Raw genomic sequence first — 26,439 nt, forward strand, 5'->3', positions numbered from 1 at the left:
GACTCGACAGCATTGCTCAAGACTCCTCTTTTTCTTTATTTGAGGTTTCAATTAAGCAGGGAATTAACTCTTCATATTTAAATCTTCATGCTGTCTTTCTGAACTACGATATTACCCAGCGTTGTGGCTGACTGACACCATACATTGAAGAAAATTAAGTGCCTAAGAATTATCTCAAACTAATGATATATTTATGCATTGTAGGTTATTTTGGATTTCTAGACTGTTAAGAGTTGTTTAATAGGTTAATAGTTTTAATCTATTAATCTAATCTTTTCTACGTAACTATTTATTAAAATAGATCAGTGCTAAATGACAGAAATGGAAATGGAGACAATTCTGAGGTTGTTCAGGCATGGGTGATGTCTTGACGATTTAAAACATGAGTGGGGAAAATAGTAAATACAGATACGGGCCTCATTACTGGGGTTTATGGGGTTTCACCATAGGTTCTTCTCTTGGCTCGTGGAAGCTGTGACCTTTTCTCCATTATGATTTCTAGCCTTGTCGGTAAAAACAAGAGTCTCTTTATAGCCAAAGGACATATCTCGACGCGATGGCCATTTTAGTACACGTCAAGGGGAGTTGGAGGTCAGCAGCCAGCACAGAGCCCAGCACTTTTCTGTGTGGCGGAGATGGAATCACTTTGGGAGGACCAGACCATGAAGTTAGGAGTCTCTGCAGGCCCTTTATCTCACTGCGTTTCTGTGTTGCTGTTTTAAGCATCCCAGCCTGTGGCCGTGGGTAAGGTACTAAGGATGCAGTGGAGACAAGGGAATAACTTCCGCATCTCTTGGAGCCTCTGGCCCTTTGGTCATTTATTTGTTCATTCACTTACCAAGTGTCTTTGTTATCTTCTCATGAGTAGACAAAACAAATCTAGGCCATTAGAAGTCCAGACATGAGCCGGGCAGACCCAGTTGGATCCCACCTCTGTCACGAGAGAGCAGTGTGATGGTGAAGTAGTCGTTTTATTCTCTGATCCTTGGTTTTCTTATCATTAAATCAAAACTTCCTACCACGGAAGGCACCGAGGAGTGAGACGGTGGAAGAGCACTGCGTGAAGCGCTGCTGGCACATGTAACACTCAGTGTGCCTGTCCCCCTTCCTGTGTTATTCTCGTCATCCACATCATCCCCTTCGTCACCGCCAGCATCTCCTCCACCTGCGCATTGGCGTATTCACGTCTGGTGCTTTACTGTTCGCGTCTTTCGGCAGTTGTTAGCTGACCTCTGCCAAGGGCCAGGCACAGGGACACAAAAACAGGTGGGGTTAACCCCTGTCCCTGGAAGTCCCCAGAAGCATATGGAGTCAGAGGACACGTTTGGAGCAGGAACCCTTCAGAAGTGGAGAGACGTGGTCCCAGAACCCCTGCAGGCTGCTGTTCATTGGGGACAGCTACCTTAAGATCTCAGCACCCCACCCCATGCTCTGAGTGCCTCAGTCAGCTCATTGATGATGCAGTGGTGACCCTGACTCAGTTGCGCTATATATTTATTGAATCATCTCATCGTGCACCTCACACTTACACATTATGTGGAGTATCTTAATAAACCTGGTTTAAAAATAAAGTTAATGTCAGCACATTACCAGGCTCCTCTATTTTGGCATTTCAGAAATTAGGGAGAGTGGGTTACATTTGAGAACATTTTTGTTGGAAAGGGTAAAGGCAAGGCTTTGACATTCCAGAAATAGTCATCACTTACTCAGAAAGTTGGCTCCTGTGAACCCTCTCCAGCCCTCTGACCGAGGGACACTGCTGTCTTCGGTTCTGAAAGTTGACTGAAGCAGTTAAACCATGAGAAGTTCTTTGGGCGGATGAGGGATTGATAGCAGAAGGAGGGTAATTGGATCTGAGGCTTCATATGCCTCAAAGGCTGTGCTCCTTGGACCTCCCAGGGTTCATTCCTGGTGTCCTGTGACTTGCTGATTGCCTGTGTGCTGTGCAGGGCATCGTGTGACAGTGAGCCGAGGAGACGGACCCTGTCCTCTGGTGGCTCACCTTCTGCTCAGGGAGACAGAGTGAAGGGCGTGAGTATTAGCAGGTGTGGTGGATACATGTGGGGAGCGGGCAGGGGTTGTGGAAGGCCAGCTGGGGTGAGATGGGTGGCATTTGAGCTGGGCAGCCCAGGGTCTCCCCACTCGCATTGGTTGGGGGGTGGGGAACTCATCTGGGGCACCTGGGGAGCGGCAGAGAAAGAGCAAGTGCAGGTGTCTGCTTGTGCGTTCGGGGACAGCAAGAGACTGGGGTGACCAGCGGTGGGGTGTGGTCGGATGAGGTCAGCAAGCATGAAGGCACGTCACAGTGGGTCAGGGGAAGGGCTCTGGCAGTCACTGTGGGTGAGATGCAGGCCCACAAGTGAGTTTTCAGCTGGGGAGTGACACAATTTAGTCTACACAATTTAGTCAAATTGCCCTGGCTGCTGTGCTGAACTTTTATCTCAGGCTTTGGGCAAGGGCAGGAGTAGGGAGAGGGACGTGAGGTTATAATAACAAACAAGGCAGGGAAGGCAGTTTGGAGGAAGATGGTGGCCATGGGGTGGTGAGGAGTGGTCATGTTCCAAATGTATTTTGAAGGCAGAATGGACAGGATTTTGCTGGTCTATTCATTGTAGGGAATGAGTGAAAAGAAAGAGTCAGCATAATTGCAGCGTCTGGGCCCGATCTTCTGGAAGGATGGAGTTGATACTAACAGATGGGAAAATCTGTTATTTGGTTTTGGAGTCTTAGACTGTAGACTTGTGGGGAGAACACTGGGGTGGGAATCAGGAGAACGGTTCTGCTAACTGCTGGGAGGGCCGGAGCAGCAGCTCAGTAGGACCCCATAAATGTGTTTACCTGTTGGGCTGCTAGGTGGAGGTGGCAAACAATTTATGCAGGTCTGGAGTTCAGGGGAGACCCAAGCTAGAGATTTAATTTGGGAATCATCATCATATAGTTAATGTTTAAAAGCATGAGTCTGCGTGAGTTCACTGAGGGAGTGAGTGGTAAAAATAGAGGCGGTTCTGGAACTGATCCTCCTGGCAGGTTGGTATATAAGGGTTGAGTTGATAAGGAATCTACAAAAGAAGGAGGAGTGGCCAGAAGGTAGGAGCACAGAGCAAGGTGAGGGAAGAACGGGGTGGAGGAGAGAGAAAGGAGCTCATCAAAGGCTGCGTCTAAGAACATGCATCCCATGAGGACCCAGAATGGTCTGGAGCTGACCGTGTCCAGGTCATGGGCGGCTTCAGAGCAGCCATAGTGAAATAGTGGAGGCAACAACCTCATGGGCTGAGGAAGCTTTTCCCAGGAAGGGGCCGCTGACAGCTTGAGTAGACAGGAATCATTTGTACCGGGGCGGGGTGGGGGGGCAGATTGGGTAGGGCTTAGTCGCAGCTGGGTGAGCATTAATTCACTTAAATTGTACATGCTCATGGACAGTGTGTTGAGATCCCACTTGAGAACAGTTAACCCTCATCCCTGCTGAGTGGAATCTTTCAAGGAAGCTTTAGTCTTCAGGGAATTAACCAAGTTAGAAGTTTATCCCTCTGCCCATTAACAGTGTTTTAGGGGACTAAAGTACCAGGGTAAACACAGTAGAGGGCTGCACCAGTGCCAAGGTGGGTGCACTGCTTCCCATCCTGTGCAGGGAGATATAGCCGGGTAGGTGGAGGCCTGGCTTCTACCGGGACCTGAGATATCAGATGCAGCTCACTGTTGCAGATGGGAAAACCAAGGCACAGCAGAGATAGGGCTGAGGCCCTGTGTGCTGAGGACTTGTCAAGGGAACTGAGAACTGTCACTTGGTAGAACTTTAAGTATTAGCATTTTGGGGGGAATGATAGAGAAACTGTGACCAGTAACAAGGGAGTCTGATTCCCAGGCCCTATCATCTCTCCCTCCAACAGGGTCAGAAATGGTTTTTGTCTTCAGTCCTCAAGTCCACTAGCAAATTATTTGGTTGTGTTGCCTTAAATGCTACAGGGTTTAGTGAAAACAGCATCAGGATAACTCAGAGGAATTGTTTTCAGACCAAGCACATCTCTGGAATTATGTGGCCTTGTGTGGACCATTATTCATCCCTGTGGATTGACTCCCTCTGTGCACCAGTGGGGTCTGGCTCTGCACGAGACAGACAGGTCCCTGTTCTGTGCTTCGGTTTCCAAGCTGGTCACAGCGTGCTTGTGAATGCCAGTTTGGTGAGATTGGTACAAGGACCTATAAAAGCCTTCTGGTAAGATCCCAAGGAAGAGAGGTTCATTTTCTGAAACCTCCCCAGGCAAGCTCTGCACGCACATTGTATTGACCAGAGACAATAGCAGAATGAGTAAGCACTAAGCAAAGAAAACTGAGAGTGGTGGAGAGCAATGGTTGAAAACTTCACCACACCAGAGCCATTTCTTCAAATTAGTTTTGTGCGGCTGCTGTAACAAATTGCCACATATGGGGTAGCTTACAACAATAGAAGTTGTTTAAGAGTCCAGAAGTTTTAGAGACATCAGCAAAGTATCAGAGTATCAACACACCATTCCAGAGGCTCTATGGCAAGTCTGTTTTTTGTCTCTCTAGCTTTGTTATAGGACAGGGAGAGGGTCAGCCCAAACCCCGCAAACCTGCCTATTATTCTAAATGGGTTCTGCCATCCGCCGCATCAGCACAAAACATATAAGACTTTAATGGGAAGGAACTTTAATAAAACTAGGAAACAATACAGGTAAGGCAAAGAGTCTAGTTTCTAAATGAAGCAGCCGAAGTTACCCGTCCCCTCGTGGGTAAAAGTCCATCCAAATGGGATTGGCCCAGAGCAAAGCCCCAAAGCCTGCCACAAGTCTAAAGCATCTTCCAGTGGGGACCCACAGCAAGGGTCAGAAATAACCAGACAAGCCCGGAAGGAAAAGAGCAAAATCAACATCAAGATAAAAACTGCCATTGTCACCTCCCCACGGGTCTCACCCACATCTGTGTCACCCAGTCTACGACCAAAAGACAAGCACAGTTTCTTCACGTGTCTCTAGGCTCCATGCGCCTTCCAGGTCTCCTGGCTCCATCGTGCTTCCTTCCTCAGTCTCTTCTGCAGCTTCTCCTCTTCCTGCTCAGCTCCACCCTCCCTTGGGTGGGGCAGGGAACCTCCCCCTTCCCTGGGACCACCCTGTTACATTCCCCCCTTTTAATTTTTATTCCACCATATCTATGGTGGCACAGATCTCATGGTGTAATCTTAGGAGACAGTCTTTTTTTCAGGGTTACAATGTGTGTAAGAGAAGCAACAATTAGTCAGCAGCATTGTCCATGAATGTCCAGTATGACAGTTTCATTACTTAAAAATAGTCCATTATCCAAGCCAAAAGAAAAAAAAAATCTGGAGCATTGGCTAAAACAAGATAGCAAATATATCAAAATCACAGGGAAAAAATGTTAAAATGGTTCAACTGATGTAAAACACAAATTTTCTCAACCTTGATCCCAAACTTTTAACAGCATAGCAAAAGTTTGCAAACTAAATCTACTTTTAAACCATTTTTCCTATTTTTGCATAAAATCACAGGGCAGAAATAACTAACAGCAATTTTTAGCTGGCTTTGTTGAAATACTCCATACAGGATCAGAGCGAACCGGTGGCATCCAGTCGATGTATGCTTCAGGTATAAAGTTGGTCTCATCAGACTCCACCTGGGCTTTCCTCTTCTCGAGGGTACCAGGGCATTTTCATTGGCCGGGTTGTCCAGTCCTGCCAGTGGAGGCAAGCTTCCTCACCTTCTTTGGAGGTCTCTGGAACCCTACAAACAAGGCAAACAGGTTCTCCTCTTCTTGGTTCAGCTCTTTTTCAACTTTCTGGAAGAACTCCACACAAAGCCACACAATCAAACTCATGTCCAATTTTTTTTGTTGTTGTTTAAGCAGACAAAATCCCTATGGAAGTTATGCAAAAACAGACTCTGAGATAAGTAGCAAAAATTACTACCACTATTTGTATGCTGTGTTGGTATCAAGGGGAGAGAAAATGTGACAAGTTAGCTTTGCTGGAAAAAATTGCAACCTTTCTGCAGATCCTGGTTACTCAAAACAAAACAAAACAAAACAAAACTTTGTGGATTCAGGACAGAATGCATAAAAAAATTTCCAGTATTATGTCAAAGAAACCTTAGTAAATGTCAGGTGTATTTCCAGGTCTATTCAGTCCTTTGTAGGAAAGTTTTTTACTCTCAACAGTTCCATCAATAGGAATCTGTTGAGACCTTTTCTCCCTATATTTCCAGAAACAATTTCTGTAGATGTGAAACAATTGAATTATACAATATTACAAGGTGACAATCACCATTGACAATTTACATACATACCCAATACTGAGAGGTTTTTTTTTTCTTTTTTTTTTTATATACACATTTTAGAAAACTACTGTTAATATTTTGTACATACCAAAGTTTTACCATTTTCCCAAGTGACAATGCTTCCCTTCCAGTTTTACTTCATTAGGTAAAATCCAAATAGAACAAATTCATCTAATGCCTTCCCAGGAGGAAAGGGAGAAACTTCGTGGAGTGTCTGAGGAGCTCTACTGAGGTTCTGTTATAGGACAGGGAGAGGGGCAGCCCAAACCCCGCAAACCTGCCTATTCTAAATGGGTTCTGCCATCCGCCGCATCAACACAAAACATATGACACTTTAATGGGAAGGAACTTTAATAAAAACTAGAAAACAATACAGGTAAGGCAAAGAGTCTAGTTTCTAAATGAAGCACCCAAAGTTACCCATCCCCTCGTGGGTAAAACTCCATCCATATGGGGTCGGCCCAGAGCAAGGCCCCAAAGCCTGCCACAAGTCTAAAACATCTTCCAGTGGGGACCCACAGAAAAGGGTCACAAACAACCAGACAAGCCCGGAAGGAAAAGAGCAAAATTAACATCAAGATAAAAGCTGCCATTGTCACCTCCCCACGGGTCTCACCCACATCTGTGTCACCTAGTCCACGACCAAAAGAGAAGCGCAGTTTCTTCACGTGTCTCTAGGCTCCATGTGCCTCCTCCAGGTCTCCTTGCTCCATCCTGCTTCCTTCCTTAGTCTCTTCTGCAGCTTTTCCTCTTCCTGCTCAGCTCCACCCTTCCTTGGGTGGGGCAGGGAACCTGGAACCTCCCCCTTTCCTGGGGACCACCCTGTTACAGTTCCACAAAATTTCCTTGCATCAGTCAAATGACAGGCTACCAAATTTATACTTGAATTTAGATTTCTGGGAAGCTTTGCCATAAATATCAGAAAATTAGCAAAAACAACAATATTAAATCTCTATGAAGGCACCGGCTTAGTTCAGTAGCACAATGTTGACAATCAAACCATAACCTTTAGTTTTTCTCATAACTGGAGACTTTTTTTTTTCCAACGTCTATGGGCACCACGTATACCAATTTTTCAACCTCTCTAGGCCAAGACAGACACAAGGACATACAACATATAACGTATAGACAAAGACTTTTTTTTTTTTAGTTATGCCACGTAGAATATGTTATGTAACTGCAGTTTTACTCCATAGGCTCAGAAAAAAAAAGTCAAAGTCCAAAAAAAATGTGGAGTGTTGGTGGCAGAAAAATTTCCGGTTGTCATCCTACAAACCTAAGACTTTGGAAATAGGAAGGAAAAGTTTTATTAATCACAAGAGTTACACGACCTTGTTTATCACATTAGGGTTTTCAGTGTTGAAGACTTTTTGTTAGAAGTCAATCCTGGGGTATTCTGTACAGCAACTGAAAGAATAAAAGTAACAGTTAACTTTTAAGCAAAAGGAGTCATCTCTTGTTAGCCACCAAGCAGGCACTCCTTGGGTTTCCTGGAATAGAACCTGAAAAAGCAAAATCAAAATATTAGTAATTAACTTTCAATTAAAAGGAGTCATCTCCTTACTTCTGTTAGCCACTCTGGGATCTGGGACAGAAGCTGAAAGAGCAGATTAAACATCTAAGCACAGATTACACCTCCCCCACACTAGGGAGGGACAACAACAACACAGGTATGAAAACCTGGTATAGTTACATGATGCACCCTAAAGAGTGCTTTCCATAACAGACCTTCCTCAGTAGGAAGCAGAAACTTAGAATCTTGTCTTACACCAGCAGTTGAACAAATTCAGGATTCAAAATGGTAAACATGCCCAAAACAAATTGTGTAGACAAAATTCACAGCAGCAAATCCTTTCAGACTCAGACAAAATCTTGTTAATTTTTCTGATCCAGACTTTGCAAAAATTCAAGTTATCTCCAAGAATCCATCAAGGATACCAGCAATTACCAGTTACTGCTTAAGGCTACTCTTTCCTTAACACCCAGGCATACATTTGCTAATTTAAACACCACTGCTTCACAATTGGCTGGCAAAATGCATCAGGCAAAGAGCAGGAAGTAGCCAAAGACAAAGCAACATACCACTGAAGAACCATTATTGCCTTTAGAAATGCTAATGAGACAGCAGAGATTACAAAAAGAAAGAAAAAAAAAGTTCCAAAGTCCTAGCAACAAGAACCTCTGAATTTTACAAGAGCCAGCCAAGTGGCCTCAGACGCCATCTTTGATCTGGCCACATGGTCCAACGTACTGCCTAATCTTTTGAGTAAAACTGGCACAGAACAATTTCCACAAAATCAAATGTCTTAGCAAGTCACTACAAACAAATTACATACAGACACACAGATCTTCACAAAGCCCAAGCCAGTTTTTCAACAGCAAATCGACATATGAAACAAACACACTAGAGAAACCAAAAATCACATTTGCGCTTATGGTAGCCAGTGCCATAGGGAAGCCCAATTTCCCCAGGGGGCTGACTAACCACGGATGGCTGTCCTAAATCTTCGTGGTCACCAAATCTGTTATAGGACAGGGAGAGGGTCAGCCCAAACCCCGCAAACCTGCCTATTCTAAATGGGTTCTGCCATCCGCCGCATCAACACAAAACATATAAGACTTTAATGGGAAGGAACTTTAATAAAACTAGGAAACAATACAGGTAAGGCAAAGAGTCTAGTTTCTAAATGAAGCACCCAAAGTTACCTGTCCCCTCGTGGGTAAAAGTCCATCCAAATGGGATTGGCCCAGAGCAAAGCCCCAAAGCCTGCCACAAGTCTAAAGCATCTTCCAGTGGGGACCCACAGAAAAGGGTCACAAGCAACCAGACAAGCCCGGAAGGAAAAGAGCAAAATCAACATCAAGATAAAAGCTGCCATTGTCACCTCCCCACGGGTCTCACCCACATCTGTGTCACCCAGTCCACGACCAAAAGACAAGCACAGTTTCTTCACGTGTCTCTAGGCTCCATGTGCCTCCTCCAGGTCTCCTGGCTCCATCCTGCTTCCTTCCTCAGTCTCTTCTGCAGCTTCTCCTCTTCCTGCTCAGCTCCACCCTCCCTTGGGTGGGGCAGGGAACCTCCCCCTTTCCTGGGGACCACCCTGTTACAGCTTCTGGCGTGTTCCTCACTTCCGTGACCGGAGGCCTCATCAGCCAATCTCTTCCTCTGTGGTTGCCTCCTTTTCTGATCTGTGAAATCTGCCTCATGTCATTTAGAAAGGGCATTTGACATTGTGTTAGGACCCACCCAGATAATCCAGAATGATCTCTGATCAATACCCTTAAATTACATCTGCAGGTTCTTTTTTTTTTTTTTTTTAAATAGAGGCATTTTTGTTTTGTTTTGTTTGTTTGTTTGTTTATACACACACTGGGTACAGTCAGAAGCGCGGGAGGGTGAGAGAATTCACCAGAGTCAGAGCGGGGAGCAGAGCAGGCAGAAGGACCGAAGGACACTGCTGAGGGGAGCAGCGGGCGGCAGGAGAGGTCTGCGCACCATGTGGGACCCTCCTCCGGTGGCCGGGGAGCAGCCGGGGATCGAACCGGTGCCGCAAAGGCCACGGGCAGCTTCGCAACCCAGCGCTCAACCGCTGCGCCACCGGGGAGGCCCTTCTGCAGGTTCTTTTTCCAAATAAGGTCACATTCTTCATAGGTTTTAGGGGTTAGGAAGTGGGTATATCTTTGGGGAGGGGGTTACCATTTATCCCACTACAGGGACAGCCCGTATAGACAGACAGACAGACAGACACAGACACACACACTCACACACAATAAAAAAACAAAGCTGTGCATATCCAAGACACAGAGTAGGGATCTTGGAGCTTTACCCAACATCATCCTCCTCGTTCAGATCTCATCGGTGCTTCTGAGCCATTACTGCGGAACCCCTTGGTCTTCCAGGGACACACTTTGAGAACCATTGTCCTAGTGAAAGACCAAAGCCCTTAGGGAATTCTTGAGGTGTGAACCCACTCACCTAGTGTCTCTCTCAACATGCCCATGTGAGCAGTACCCAGTGACCACAGACAGTATGTACTTATTGAGCAATACCCTTTTAGTGACCGACTTTAGATTTTATGTTGAAGTGTTACTCGGGTTAAATATAAAATTCATAGCATATCTTGAGCAACTATTTTGTAGTTATCTATATATAAATCTACTTTACAGCGACACAAATAGAATAGATTATGGAGTGTCAGCATGTAGATAGATTCCGAGTGCTTTTTCACTAATATACCTAATGATTCGTGCTGAGAATATCCAAGGGCTTCACTGTACATTTAAATGGATATAATTAAAATAATGAGCTCTATTTTAAAAAATGATATATGAAAAAAAATTTTAAAGGAGTTAGAAGGAGCTGCACTACTAATTCAAAGTGATATAAGTACTTCTGCGATTCCATTGTTATTAGGACACCTAATTAAATGCAAAGCGCCTGAGAAAAGCAACATTTGGGCTTGTAAATCTAAAGCAAGAAACCAGGGGAGAGAAGTTGCCATGTCCTCAGCTCTGCGAGGGCTTGGGGATGTCATATGGAAACGAGTGGATGGTGGGGTGGCGTCGTTGTGCGTGTGGGTGTGAGGGTGACTCACGGGGCTCCCATGCTCTGTGGGCTGGTGGGAGTGGTCAGGCTGGTCAGGCCCTGCAGCTGTATTTGCAAGCATAGCCTCTGATCTTTTGGGGGTGACCGGGGGAAAAGAGTAAGAAGAGTCTGCCTCCTATGGGAAGAAGCCATTTCTCCCCACCTCAGTGATTTGGGTACTTTAAGTGACCTGTGACTGCTGGTTCCTTGGAAAGGACAAGAGATGAGGAATTGGGAGAGGTGGCTTTTGGTCCTGGCTGTGCTACGCCTTTGGGAGTCTTTCTTGTGACATGATACACTCATGCCCAGGCTTGCTGAGAATGGGTGAGCATCTGGTTTACTAACTCACCTTGAGGATGCACAGGGGGCTGAAGTCTCAGTGCTCACTTACCAGGAGGAGGTAATCATTCAGTCATTCAACAAACACTACTTCTTGAGCATCTGCTGTGTGCCTACTGGGTGCTGGGGATGCAGCTGTGCACAAAGCTGCCAAGGGCTCCATCTGTTCGTTTTTTTAAAAAAAAAGATTTATTTATTTATACATACAAGAACTGAGGCACAGGCCAGAGGCGTGGGGGGTGAGAGGATTCACCAGAGACAGAGTGGGGAACAGAACAGGCAGATTGACTGAAATACACTGCTGAGGGGAGCAGTGGGCGAGTCAGGAGAGGTCTGCTGTGCCATGTGGGTAGTTCCCCGGCCGGGGATCGAATTTTGTGCCGCATTGGCTGCGGTGAGCTTCATAGGTTGCGTCTTAACCTATTGAGCCACCAGGGAGGCCCCTTCATCTGTTCTTAAGAGTCAATAAATAAGACAAGATATTTTCAGATGGCAGCTAGGGATGCAAAGGAAATAGAACATGGCAGTGAACCAAGAGCTAGACTGAGAGTCAGACAGGGTGTGAAGATTGAGGCTCAGAGCAGTGAAGCCACTTGTGCAGGAACCCATAACTTGAGTGGTGGTTCTGTGACTTGACTGGGAATGGTCCAACTTGAGAACCTGGTCTTCTTCATCACAACCCATTCTCCCCAGGCCACCAGCTCGCCTCTACTCCAGGGCATCTGATGCCAGGGAGCTTTCCCCACCCCCACCCCAGGAACATCCCCTTCTGTTGCTGCCTGACAGGTATATCCTCCCTTTCTAGAGTCTAGCTGTCCCCTTGTAACGTCTCAGCCCTGCTGGTCCTACTTGTGCTCCTGGGGCCTTATCGAACTTAGAGGAGCTTCTGCCATGGCTTGGCTGCCATGATATCCCTTTGGGACCTTAGCAAGGGGGGCTCTAACTCAGGATTCCCCCCACCTTCCACCATGGAGGCAGCAGCAGCCAGAAAAGCAGGAAGCCTCCCATCTTCCCTCTCACTCCACTAACACCTCACTTCTGACCTCTCTGGATGTGCTGAAGGTCAGGAGTGGGTAATACAGGAGCTGCCGCAGGTGCCAATGGACAAGCCTCCCTCTCAGAGTTCCTCTCCTGGTCTAGATGCACTGGGATGAGAGCCAGGGCGCCTGCATCAAAGCTTGGTTCTACCTTTTACTAAACCCATGTGACTCATTGGAAGTTCTTTCACCACGTAGTACCTCAGTTTCCTCATCGTAAAATGGAGGTTCCATCAGAAATTTCCTCATAGGGTGCTACTGAGGATGAAAAGTGCATTAGAACAGTTCTTGGCTCATAGGAAATGCTCAGTTTTTCTTAACAAAATAAAAGAATTGAATGCTGAGTGATTGAGTCATCCTGTTTTATGTTTCCCACTGCAGAGTAGGGCAAAAGCTTAGATGAGGCCAGACGATGGCCCCGCCGTGGCAGACACACTAGGAGGAGGCACTGCTGGGTGCTGATGACCCTCTAACAGCTTGTTCTCATTAATCATGGTGTTGGCGAGGGTGTCTTGGGAGCAGCCACAGGCCAGCCACAGTGCTAACAAGTTTCATCAGTTAGTTGATTGACATCTGTGTGACAACCCCGCTTGGTCCATCTTGCAGATGGGAAATTGAGGCTGAGAGTCAGGTAGTATCTGTCTCAAGTTATATGGCAAGGAGCTGGCTGTTGTTTCTTCAAGACCACAGTCCTATCAAAGTAGGGCCCACCCTTAGGAACTCACTTAATATGGATTGCCTTCCAGAGGCGATCTGGAGACTGTGTCTAGATACAGTCACATTGGAGATTAGGACTTCACCATATGACTTGGGGAAGGGGTTGGGGAGATATAGTTCAATCCATTCAGTCCATAGTGTCTCCCCGTGGCCTCAAACCCCCCCCCCCCCTCCTTAGCTATAGTTTTTCTTCTCTGTTTTCTCAGTTCTCTAACCTGGGAGAAAACTGAGAACTGGGAGGGACAAACAATGTAATAAAAACCCACATTCTTGTGACAGAAGTGACTGCCAAAGACCAGAGAGGAACAGTGTCTTCCCCAAAGTCACCCAGCAAACCCATTGCAGATCTGGGATCAGAACCCAGTACCTGCCTCATCCCAGCCCGACACCGCCACTAAGCTCCAATCCAAAGGCCTTCATGGGATCTGCCTCCAGCCCTCGAAAGTCACAGTCCGGATGTGTCTCTGGAACAGTGAAGAGGGCAGGACGTGGCCAGGGCAGCCTCCCAGCCTCCCTGAACCTGGAACAGGACTGGGGTTCCCAGGGTGTGAGCCTGCCTTGACTTTCCCTTTTCAGAAGCAGGAGTCAGGGTGATGACCCCCTGCCAGAAGAATGGGGGGCCTTACAGTAACACGGAGTCACATTGAAAACAAAATGGTGCAGGAGTGGCTGCAGTGCCCTGGCTTTGTTCCTGGGTCAGCCACCAAGTCAGTGAGTGGCTCAGGCAACACACAGCTCCCCTCTGGGGCTCAGTGTCCCCCTCGTTAAAAAGATTCAGCAGCAGATGCCTGGCCCATCTCAATATTGAGCTCATTACCTTGAGGATGTTTTCTGACATTTGAAGAGCCACCTCGATGCCAGACTGTTGGGGGCCAAGCGCTGGCTCCGTGACATCTCAACCGCTTAAGTGAGCCTTTCTGGCTTGTAGCTCCCCGTCTGTAGAACAGGAGCGGCGAAGAGCTTGGATGCAAACTCTAGTGCTTCTGCCAAGGCGCAAAGGGAACAGCACTAGATACTTTGCACACTTCCAACCACTTAAACTCTTGCTGTTCAACGTGCCGATTGAGGACCAGCACACGGGCTGCAAGTGGGCGTTTGCTGCACATGTAGAGTCTCAGGCTAAGCCCCAGGCCTACTCCCCTGCAGTCTGCATTTCACGAAGTTTCTCAGCCAATTTATGTACACATTGAAGCTTGGGAAAAAATGCTCTTGTAGGTCTCTTGTAGCTACATTTACAAGGATTTACTGGGTACCTTCAGACCCCTAGACCCCAGCTTCCACATCTGTAAAATGGGTGGAGCTGGAGGCATAGTAGCTCAGTGGTGTTTATTTACATTATTTTTTTAGATTTATTTTTTTATGTATACAAGAAGAACCGAGGTATAGGCCAGAGGTGGGGGGAGTGAGAGGGTCCACCAAAGACAGAGTGGGGAACAGAACAGGCAGATTGACTGAAATACACTGCTGGGGGGAGCAGTGGGTGAGTCAGGAGAGGTCTGCTGCGCCATGTGGGTAGCTCCCTGACCGGCCGGGGATCGAACTCGTGCTACGGTGGCTGGATAGCTTCATAGGTTGCATCTTAACCTCTTGCGCCACCAAGGAGGCATCCTAGCTCAGTGGTTTTTAAACTGATCCTTGGAACCCCAGGGTAGATTGGGGTGCCGTGGACATGTAAGACGTGGATCTGAAGCTATACATGAGGCCACCTCTTGGGCTGGCAGGGGCTCTCAGCTAGGTTGGGGGTGGTATGGGGTTCTCTTCTGAGCGGAATCTCATCTTCCTCAGGGAGCGCTTGAAGCGCAGCCAGAAGAGCACCAAGGTGGAGGGGCCAGAGCCTGCGCCGGCTGAGGGCTCACTGAGCGCCGAGCAGGGAACCATGACGGAGGTGAAGGTCAAGACAGAGCTGCCAGACGACTACATCCAGGAGGTGATCTGGCAGGGCGAGGCTAAGGAGGAGAAGAAGGCGGTCGGCAAGGATGGGGCTGGAGACGTGCCTGCTGAGATCTGTGTGGTGATCGGTGGAGTCCGCAACCAGCAGACCCTCGGTGAGTACCCACCTGTGAGGCTGGGACCCTGCCCAGGGCAGGAACATGGGCTGCAGACCTGGGGAGAAGAGACCTGGGCTCTTGCCCCTCTCTGGCTGAGGGAGCCTCCGGAGGCCGCCCTCTGCCCTCAGGGAGAGGTGGACAGTTCTAGTCTTGAGCTCTGTTCTTTACACTTGACCTGACAAAATCCTCCCCAGTCTTTAAAAAGGTCTTGGTTTAAATCAGATGCTTGGAACTTTCCACAGGCCCAGTGGGGTCCCTCATGCTGTGGGGCTCTCTTCCCAGTTGGGTCTAGAATGGCCCGTAGGGCCTAACCGGGGGCTCCCGGTCAGGATGGCATCAGGGCAGATTGCCACCTCCCATAGCTGCTCCTGGTCTAGCCAGGCTCAGAGGAGCTCTGTAAAAATGAGCCCCTTAGAAATCACTTCTCCCCTCACTTTGCAGCTGAGCCGGTGGGCCCCCTTCAGGAGCCGCCTGCGTTCCTGCCAGGTTCACAGACTCAATGTCTACAAGGCCCAGCAGATACATTTACTTAGCATAAGTAGAGATGAGCCAAACAGACAGGTGGTGGGGACTGTGTCCAGCTGGAGAGTCCACACTCACATACAGCACGGGCCGCTACTCCGCCGCCACTAACAGTAACGAGTGGGGAGATGGGCTCGCATCTCCCCATCTCTGGACAAACCACATGCCAGAAGCGAGGATTTTGATGTGAATTCTTTTGGCTTTAAATATTGGCAGTGAATTCAGCTTTTCAAATCTGCCAAACTAAACATCTGCGGGTCAGCTGTCATTTCATGGGCCATAAGTTTGCAACCCCTGGTCTGTAAAATAAAGCCTGTGTTCCTCAGCCTGGCATCAGGGCTTGCCCAGCATGGTCCCGGACCTCATTTTCATCCTCACCCTCCTACTCCTCATTCCTGTGCTCACTGCCACCCCTGTCCTTCCTTGCCCAGCTCTCACTCCCCTCTTCTGGACTTCTAGGTGCACTTCCTGTGTGTGGCACGCAGGGGTCTCATGCGCAGATTCCTCTGCATCTGTCTCCCCAGATTTAGACTCAAGTGTTATTGTCATTTCTCTCCAACTCTGGGAACCAGCCTCCTGCTCCTTTTCCCAGCTGTTCCTGTGCTGGTTGTGGCCTTACCAGCCCACCTGGGTCATTCATTGCAGCATCCCCTAATGGCCATGCCTGTGCCTCTCACTGCCCGCACTACTTTCCACTCTGGCTGCCAGAGGCCAGGCAAAACAAAGTACTGACCATGTTGTCCTCTGCTTATATACTTGGGATTTCATGTTGTGTCTCAGGTCAAGACCAGAGCATCAAGATCCTCCATAATCTGAGTTTTTCTTTCTTTTTTTTTTCTGATCTGATCTTCCAGACCTTTCATTCCAGCACAGTCTGCTTTTCTAAAACATTTCCCACCCTTTTGTTCATGTTATTCCCTGTACCCTGAAGGCCTGTCCCCATTTCCACATGCTTAAATCCAACCCATCCTTCAAGACCAGTTCCACTGCCACCTCCTCCTGGACACCCTCCTTCATTTTTTCTGATCAGATTTTGGTTGATCTACCCAGCGCCTCACTTGGGCACTTCCCACACTATTTACTTTAAGGGTTTTTTTTTTTTGTGTGTGGGACCCTCGCCTATGGCCTGGGAACAAACTGGTGCTGCAGAGGCTGCGGGCAGCCTCGCAGCCCAGTAATCAACCACTGTGCCACCAGGGGAGGCCCCCACTATTTACTTTAAATTAGAGTGTCCCTACCTGTGTGTGTGTCTGCCATGAACTTGGGAGCTCCTGGAAATTAGAGGTACAAGACCTGTCAGATCTATGTCTCTATGCTCCCCACCCCCATGCACGAGATCTAAGGACATACTGATTTCTAGGAAGCAGGGTTGACAATTGGGCTCTGTCAGGTTGGGGCTAAGTTTTGCTACAGTAACAAAAGCTTGTAATGTAACGAGATCTTGGTAGCTGAAAACCACAAAGGTTTTCTTATTTTTAGTCATACTCCCATTGCGGATCATTTAGGGGCTCTGCTCTGGACCCAGGCCTAAAACCTGCATTCTCTGGAATATTGCCAACCAGGTGACAGAGGGAAACACAAGGAGGGAGTCCCATTGACAGTTACCTGCTCCAGCCTAGAAGTGAGGCGTGTCGATTCCCCTCACAGGCATTGGCCAGGACTGTCTACCTGGACAGCCTCCCTAAGGTTAGACTACCCAACCTTAGGGAGACCTGGAAATGCCATCCTTCTATGTGACAGAAATGTGTGGTGAGCACATGAGTGATTTAGCTGAATGAAAGAAGGGTCTTCAAGGTCCTCAGTATAAACCCCCCCCATCAGTATTCACTCCTGAATGTGTTAGCCTTAGTGGGTGTGCTGTGTAACCTGAGGCGAGGACGTGCCCCTGCTCACTTCAGGAGCTATGTTCTAAGTCTCAGTGGGCCCACTAGCTAGTTATGCCCTTCACCAGGAGATGCCCAGTGAAGGGTAGTTGAATCTGAATCTTGGGATGGAGCCAGCAGTCTGGATTTGGCTGGGAAGGTCAGAGAAACTGGGCTAGGGGAGTCTTTCCCGGGCCAGCTGCCTGCACAGTAAGAGGCCCGGGGCCCTTGAGCCCTCATGTCAGCCACCGGTGCTCCTTTCCAGTTCAGCTGCTGCTCAGCAGCGGGGTCCTTGGCCTCACTGCTTAAATCCACCCCATCCTGCAAGGCCATTTCCATTGCCACCTCCTTAGTGCCATCTTCTGTTGGACAAGGCATGCTCCCTGTCCTGGCCACCTCTTGGGTGTGGGGATGGAAAGGGTAGCAGAAAGGAATGAGGAGAAGGAGCTGGGCTTCTCGGGCTTGAGTGAACCCAGGCCCTGTGATGTAGTAGCTGTTGTACCTTGGGCAAACTACTGAACTTCTCTGTGCCTTACTTCTCACAATTGCAAATTCAGGGCTTAGTGAAGCTTTGATAAGAAAACGCATGTGAAGCGCTCAGCATTGTGTTTGGTAATGTATTAGCTGTTAATGGCAGTGATAGTACTAGTGTTAATGGTATTAAGTGTCTCTTCAAGAGGAAGCAGCAGTAGTAGTTTGTGCTTTTTTTTCAAAGACTAAGAATAAATCTGAGTGATTGAAGAAAAAGTGGGATGGGGAAGGAAGTTGGCACAGGTGAGATGTCAAAAGACATGAGTTCTAACCGGGCCTTAGTTTTCTTATCTGAAAACAGGATAGGCTACCTGTCCAGTTCTTCGAGTGCCACTGAGACGGCCTCCTGGAATTCAGGTCATGTGTCTTGTGCAGTACTGACTGACCTGCTTCTGGCAGACCCTCATGGAAGAAGTGTAAAGCCACTTTGTGGCTTTATAAAGCCAGTGTAAAGACTCGAAACCCTGCCGAACCATGCCCAGGGCGTTTCCCTGCTGGCTTTGGCTTTTCCTCTTATCCCTCAGGGCTGACTTTTCTCCTTGGCACCAAAGGCCAGGCTCAGAGGAACCTACCTTCATCTCAGCACCAGGAAAGAAAGATTTAAAAAAAATAAATCAATGTCAGAACAAAAATTTTTAAAATCCGCTAGCCCCAAGATGCAAGAACCTTTTTCTCTTGTGGGCCAAGTCCAAGTATTTGCTGCTGGCTGGTAGGAGTTCTGCATTGAAGATTCTAAAGGGGGTGTGATTGCTTATTGATGTCTGCTGTGGTTGTGGACTTGTGGCTTCACATAGATCTGACACCCCTGAACCCCCATTTTATAGAGGGGCAAATCAAGGCCTGTGGTAAGGAAGAGAGTTATCAGGGTCACACAGCAAGTTGGTCACTTTCCCTTCTGCTTCACAGAGACCCTACTCCATTCACAGGCCCCCTTATTCCCACACCCCAAAAGGAGGGGAAGCTCTTTCAGGGACCTGTCAGGGGCCAGAATGCCAGTGAGAGCCATCCTTTTAAATTAGCTTGTTTCACAGTGTGCATCTCTGCCCTGCGGTCATGGAGGAGTTAATGTATGACCCAGGCACTTGGCAGGGCATTGGGGAGCTAGCAGTGGGGAGCAGGAGGGTTGTGGAGTCAGCACAGGACCTCCTGAGTCCGGAGTGCTCAGCTCCACCAGCCAGTCTCGGGTTCCATTGCTGAATAGAATAGCACGCCTGTTCGCCCACTCCATGCTACGCCATTTGCCTTTTCTCTGAACTCCATCCCCCTTGACTTGCCCTGCTCCCCCGCCCCTCATCCTTAGGCAAGTCATCAGGCAAACAGTGCTCCCAATGACAAACATTATCCAAGGCACTTCCCATGGTGGAGCCTGGGTCACAGACGCATGCATGGCACTTGGCAGCTTCTCAGGGAGAGTCGGGAGGGGCATCAGTGCCCAGGACCCAGGCTGCCAAGCTCGCTGTGGTGGCTGCTGTTGCCTTGCTGCCCAGGAATTCCTGTGCCAAGAAGGGACTTTCACTCTTAGAAAGAACATTGCTGCCACTGGAACCACTTTAGGGCTGGGGGCGAGACCCTTGGTTTCTTAGTAAAAAGAGCAGAGATAGGGACTTCCCTGGTGGCGCACAGGATTAAGACGCAACCTGTGAAGCTGTCCACAGCCACTGCTGCATGAGTTTAATCCCCGGCCGGCCAGGGACCAACCCACATGGCGCAGCAGACTTCTCCTGTCTCACCCACTGCTCCCCTCAGCAGTGTACTTGGGTCAGTCTGCCTGTTCTGTTCCCCACTCTGTCTCTGGTGAATCCTCTCACCCCCCACACCTCTGGCCTGTATCCCAGTTCTCGTATGCATAAATAAATCTTAAAAAAAAAAAAAGCAGATGATAAGAGATGATACTTACCACTACTTTGTGGGATACAACCAGAGCGATGGAAGTGAATTAGCAAATGGCTGCTCCCGCCTGGCGAGTTGTACACTGCACTCTCCATGGCAGCCCTGAGAAGTGACACAGCTACACCGGAGGCTTTGGAGGCTTCAGAGCTCCACTGCCTTGGCTCCTCCCCAGGTAAGCTCAGTGTGCGCTTACCCAGCAGTGTACCTCAGACACCTCAACACAGGGCACCCAGGAAATCACTGTCAGCCAGAACTGAAAAATCTGCCAGCCTTGTTCTAGGTGGAAGATGAGGCCAGCTGCGTTTTCAACTGCTGGGATGTCCAGCCCATGGAGCAGGTCCTGGTTCTGGGAGATAAGGACACCCGGATCCTAGCCTGGGGTCAGATGTCCTGCTAAGCAGTGGGTGCTCCTCCCTGTGCCCTGAGACTCTTCACCCAGGTTACATGTGAGGAAGCCCAGGGAGAGCCACTGGAACCCAGAGGCCTGGGACCAGGCTCCCCGGTGGTGGCGCAGGGCCTGATGGAGGGAGCAAGTGGCCCAGCCGGGCTGCTCTTCACATGAGGAATATTGAGCTACCAGATTTTTTTGCTGGGAGTTAACTGTTAGTCAACTAAGAGTGGGGGTGAGTCCTGTGGAAGAACTAAGCGCTGTTTTTCTGGGGAGAGGAGACTGGGGGTAGGTGTGGGCAGAGGAGATGGATAGACTCTAAGATGATGGAGCATTTTGGTGGGGGATGTAGTGGACACTTCCAGAGTCACCCCAGGCAATATAGAAAAGTCACCAGGAGGTGTTTCAACTAGTAAGAAGAAAGACTTTGAGATCATGGAACTGTCTGGAACCCGGATCTAGGCCTGTGAGGGAGTGACTTTCCGTCTCAGAGATGGGTGAGCAGAGAGGGTCACTACATCGGGTGCCAGGAGGAAGAGTCAGGGCTCATGTAGGAGACTGGATCCCACAAGGACGTTTCAAGGCAGTGAGCTTTGAGCACCGAGGGGTGGAGGTGTTTCCACACACGAGGGCTGCCCGGGAAGGAGGAACTCAGCCAGAGGCGGCGTGGGCCACAGCTCTGGAAGGAGCTGCAGAAGAGGAGACAGCCTTTTAGCCACGGCCACGTGGGTTTTGGTCTGTGACAAACCCGGGCCGAGAAGGTGCCAGCGCCTGCTTCATACTGCCAGCTGATAGTTAGTTTCCTCTTTCAATAGGTTGTTGGCAGGGCTTTGCGCCTGAGCCTGCCAGAACCAACACTCAGGTTCTTTGCTGCAGCCACTAGGAAAGGGGGGTTCTGGCCACCACCCAGGCACATCTTTTCTCCGTCTCTCACCCCTTTTTTGGTGGCCCGAGGAAAGGGTCCTGACTGGAGTGTCCCCATCGGAGAAGGCTCGTGGGCTGTAAACCAGGAGACTGGGGTCTTCCCGCTGTGGAACTTTGAACAGGCCCCTTAACCTCTCTGAGCCATACTAACTTCATCAATCAGCAGGTATGAAAGAATCTGCTGTAGGACAGTTGGGGACAGAGGGAAGTAATGGGGATCAAATTGTCTGTAAGGGACAGAACATACTAAACAGCTACCACTGGTATTAGGGTGTTGCTATATCTGGGGTTATCTCTGCAGTGTCAGAAACCCTGAAAGGCCACCAGCTGCAAACTTTTTTTTGGCTCTGTACCTCCTAAAGGAGTTTCAAGAAATTCGTTCATACCCAACATTTAAATCACTGCAAAGGGTATAATGTATTGAGTATTGTAGGAAAAAGTGGCATTTTAGAAATAAAACTGTGAACTCCTTTAAATGAATCCAAAAGCCATCCACTGCTCTTTGAGCTTCGTTGTCATCCATTTTTAAGACACACGGACAAGCTCATCTTTAACAGTCAGAAATTTTACGTCTTTCCTTTTTCTCCTTGAACTCTTATTTCTGGTCCACTTCCCTTGTAGGATTTTATCCTAATGTAATATATTTTTTAATGCTTGAGAGTCTTTTATTGATCACTGTTTCACACTCATCACCCACAACAAGATGTGCGTAAATTGAAATAGAAATTTCTAAAAAATTCATTGGGCTCGTAAAGCGCTACGTTTTAAGACATTTTTTTCCAAATTGAGTTATTATTAGCATAGACTTGTCAAAAACAAATTTAGATAAATAGTACATGTAAAAGTAAAAAATTATTGAAAATGCACCTCTTAATGAAATGAATGGGGTTTTCTGTCTTTTTCAGTTGGCTCACGTAGCAGTGAATTAATATTTCTTGTTATTGAATGAGACAAAATTCAGCATTAATTTAATTCCTGTTTCTCAGTTTTCATAAGTGTAAGTACCTAGAAAGCTTGATCACATATATAAGGAGCCAGGGACGGATGGAGTTTTGTTTTGTTTTAGCAGTCACTCAAGCTTTTGAACTCCTTCCAAGTTGTATTGCCAAAAATCGCACTGGGGGTCTATCATCAGACATTATTTTTAATGGCTTCTTCACTGACAACTCCATTAGACCCTCCTTCAGTTTCCTTGAGCACAAAGAATTAGAAATCACCAGGTTTGCAAAAGGAGCTGGTTTCTAGTCATTGGATCCATCCATTTTCTAAATACATGTTTTACATCTTTGCTTGGAGTCCTGAGGTGGTCGTTCCTTTCGAAGGGGGTATTCTGTTCCTAAATGTGGGAGGGAGGAGAGGAGAAATGGAAGGGAGAACTAGAGGAGGGTTCCTTCCCACCCGCCACAGTCTCCAGGCATACTGATTTTAGAAAAGAAAAGTTTGGAAATTGATGACTGGGAAATTGATGTTCTTAATACTGTCTTTGCTCACATATTCTAGATTTGTGCTCCATTGGAAAACCCTCATCCTGAGGATATTTGGTCTGAGTCTAGGCCCTAGAGAGCCTCAGAAAGCTACTTATCCATGACTTACATCTCCAGGTTCCCCTGTTCCCCCAGTTCCTGTTGCATCTTATCATCAAGCGGACTGATACTCAGCAGCTTTTGATCTGTGAACACAGCTTCTGTGCAGCTCTGAGCTAATACAGGGTGCCTGTTGTAAGGAGACATCATTCTCTGGCCCATCTCCCTCCCACCCCCCACTCTCCACAGGCAGCCTCCCTGCCTTGCATATTTCTTCTCTCATTCACCAGTAATTGTTGTATTTTATGTATCCTGAAAGGCGACTTAGCTTATCTGGAGCTGCTGGGTGTGAGTGGAGGGCTTGACCCCATTCTCGTCCTTAAGGGACAGCCTCCTCTGCTCCCTCTGCACCACTGTTCCCTCCCCTGGCCTCAGCAGCTAGGCCCACCTGGTCTCAGCTGGCCTTACCTGGCCTTGCTAGAGCTCTCAGGGAGGGAGCTGAGCCAGGCTCCCTGCCAGGTGGTTAGGGAACCTGCTAGACTGCTAAGCAGTGCCTGTGCCACCAGTGACAGCAGGAAGGGGGAAGCCTTGGCGCCCATGTGCTGGTGTGCCCTGCCAGCTGTCCCTGGCATCTGCTCGCGGTACTCTTAATAGGGGATGCTTGGGAGTCCTGCTGTGGTACCAGACGTGGTAGAGGGGAGCCCCAGGACTGACGAGGACCCACAGCTCCCTTGGCACACATGACCTGGCATGGTGGCAGTAGAATGGCACCACAGCCCTAAAGATCAGGTCTGGGCCCACTTCCTTGCCAGCTACTTGCTGGGTAGCCCAGGTTTGGGCTACCTGGTCTCTAGAACTCTCAAGCTCATTGTCAAAGTGGCAGTTGAGTTGTCCCAACCACATGAGGACTTCTGGAAGACAGAGGACAGACATGAGACCTGAGTGTGCTCTGTAAATGGTAAATGTTAAATGTTAACAGTCACCATCTCCCGGATGCTTTCCAGAGGCTGATTGTGAGCTTACCCTTAATGTCTCTGGATCAAGACAGACCTTAGGCCCCCTCTGGCCCTGTGTGCCGGTCCTCACTTCCCTCATCTAAGAAATAGGGCTGATAATCACCTTTGTCCTCTGGGCTGATGAGGATGAACTGAGCTGGTATTCTAGAAGCCCTTGAGTCCAGACTCCACTCCCACTACTTGGTCATGTGAAATGGACATGGTGCTCACATCTGGCACCTTCTCTTCCTTACCTGTACAGTAGGGGCAGAGGCCAGGCCCATGTGGAGATTTTGGAGCCGGGCAGTGAAATGAATCACAGCACTTAGTAGGCAGGGAGTGACAAAAGGACAAAGGACAAAAGGACAGTTGGGCAACCCAGCAGAGTGAGGACTGTGCCGGTCAGGAAGTCAGGCACCAGGCACAGGGTCTGTCTGGGCCAAGAGTTCCTGAGAAGGCTCTCCAGACCCCACTGTCCCAACTCCGGCGTGCAAGGAACACAGCACACACCTCCTCCCTGTAGGGTCATTTTTGCTGGAAGGATTTGGGAAGAAATTTTATAAGCATAGTATGGATAATTTTATGTTACATCCACAAGGAAAGTCCAAATACAGAGAAAATGCGCAACTTCAGGGGAGGTTTTTGGGCCTGTAGCTGCTGCATTTTGCCATACCCCAGCCCCCAAGGAACTCCTGGGCCCTCCTTGGCCAGCTCAAATTCTAGTGAAAAAGTAGACAAGCCTCGGCGTGCAGATGGGGAGACAAAGGCCCAGAAAACTCAGGTTACTGGCCAACCCTAGACTCAGAGCCCCTCCTTACTTGGCCCCATCCCCAGCCTCCCAGGCACTCCCCAACTTTAAGGGCTCTTTCTGATTTCTTACGTAATTCAGATGGAAAAGCGCCCGAAGGCAGCCCCCACCGTGGATCTGTGCGAAGCCGCTATTCAGGGACCTGGATTTTTGACCAAGCGTTGAGATATGCATCTGGTACGTGATGGCCGAGGGGCAGGACCTGATGGGCCAGCAGGAGGGTGGGGGCAACGTACCATCAGCTATGGGAGCGACTGAAGGGTCGCCCTCCCCAAAACCCCGTCACTGTTATGTGTTGCCAAATCTGAGCCTGCCTGGGACCCTGAAAGACAGTTGCTGGAGGATGGAACATGTGGAAACCTAGAATGTGGGGAGCCATTCAGCAGTGCTTCCCATGGCCACCCATCTGTGAAACAACCAAGGGGGTAAAGGAGTTCCTTGGCCACATTTGTTGGGAGCCCTGGGGTTAGACAGTCAGCTGCATTCCTTTACTGCAGGCTTCTCCCAGCAGCTCCTGCTGCTGTGCCTCCCAGGTCAGGGCACCAACAGGTCTTCTTCCCACGTGCTCAGCCTGGACCTGTCTCTCACTGGACCTGCCTTCAGGAAATTGGGTTCCAGAGAACTTGAGGAAATGCTGGAGGTCACGGCAATTATCATGTGCCAGGCGCTGTGCTAAGTCTCCCCACAGTGTTAGTGCTCACAACCCCCCTCAGGTATGTCCAATTCATGGGGCGCAGCCTGGGATGTGGCTGGATCCAGGACTTGGCCAGGGTCCCTGACTGCTACTTGATGAGCAGGATTTGAGCCCAGGTTTGCTGGCACCACAGCAAGCCCAAGCCCCGTGACCCATCCCCCACATCTCAGCCCATCTAGCCCCTTCTGCGGACAGGGCACCCAATACCAGGGTCTTGGGGAGAATGGAGGGTGGGCAGTTACCTGTCTTCAGGTATCCCTTTTGCCAGCAAACAGGCTGGTCCTGAGACTCTGTGAGCCAGGCAGGGCTCCATTCTGCCCTGGGGCCGGGAGAGGGCCTGAGGCTGACACATTGTGTGTCTCTTCTCCTCTCCCCTCCCAAATGGAGTGAGACCTCTGAACAAGACTATTGGTTGAGGTTGAATCCCATAAAATCTGCTTTCACTGCTTATAGCTGGGTGAGGTATCAGCCAAATTGGCGCGGGGCCGGCACCCACCATAGCCTGCGGGCTCTGCCCATCACTCTGCAGTTACTGTCAGTTTCCGAGAAAACCTTAGGCCATTGACTGCACTGGGGAATTAAGCCCGGGCCTCCTGACAGAGACAGAGCTGGGGCTCAGTCACCTCATCTATGAGTGGGGCACGGCTGGGCAGTTCTCCCCTGTTACAGGCTGTGGCCCCCGGCCTTTGGGAAGATGCTGCATCTTCCCTGGGGGCGGCTTCCCCTCCATCTTCCCAGCTAACACTTTTCTCACCTCTAAGACTTGGCCCCCTCTTCTTTCCTCTCCTCCAGCCTGCATCTGAGTCAGGGTCCGCACTGTGCCCACCTGCCCTGGGCTTCCCTCTGCCAGCTCTGCCATCCTGTATGACAACATTAAATATGTTTCCTTGCCGGGGGGCCGTCCACTTTACACCCGGCGGAGGGCAACCAGGGTGTTTTCTGAAAGGTCGGGGCCTCCGTGGCTGGCGTGTTGAAGATGCTCAGTAAATTCTGGGCTGCTTGAAGGGGAATTGGCAGAAACTGTTGAAGAGCGGGTGGAGGCACAGCAAGGGAGTCAGGTCATTATTACTTGGTGACAGATGAGTGGAGCAGCGGGACAGCAGGAATTTATCGAGCCCCCACTGTGTGCCAATCCTGGGGCTAACGACAGAGAAATATGTAGCTTGATCTTTGCCCTCCACGTGTATGTATTTCCCCTGAGAGACAAGGCACATGTAACACATACACACACACACACACACACACACACACACGTACGTGCTGAGTCA

General features: G+C 49.0%; 1 protein-coding gene across 17 annotated transcripts in view; it reads left to right on the plus strand.

Annotated features, from left to right (window-relative positions):
* Positions 1-26,439, plus strand: part of ZNF618 (zinc finger protein 618) — a 176,443-nt gene that overhangs the window by 98,867 nt on the left and 51,137 nt on the right. For 11 of the 17 annotated variants that reach the window (XM_054689071.1, XM_054689063.1, XM_054689066.1 and 8 more), the window contains 2 exons: positions 14,772-15,031; positions 24,559-24,654. In XM_054689071.1, coding sequence (XP_054545046.1) covers positions 14,772-15,031; positions 24,559-24,654 — 356 coding nt within the window. The remainder of the gene's footprint in view (positions 1-14,771; positions 15,032-24,558; positions 24,655-26,439) is intronic. The other 6 variants (XM_054689069.1, XM_054689079.1, XM_054689072.1 and 3 more) reach the window with 1 other exon arrangement.

Source organism: Talpa occidentalis, unplaced genomic scaffold, assembly GCF_014898055.3.
Source record: "Talpa occidentalis isolate TD23 unplaced genomic scaffold, MPIMG_talOcc4v2.1 talOcc4.7, whole genome shotgun sequence".
Lineage (NCBI taxonomy): Eukaryota > Metazoa > Chordata > Mammalia > Eulipotyphla > Talpidae > Talpa > Talpa occidentalis.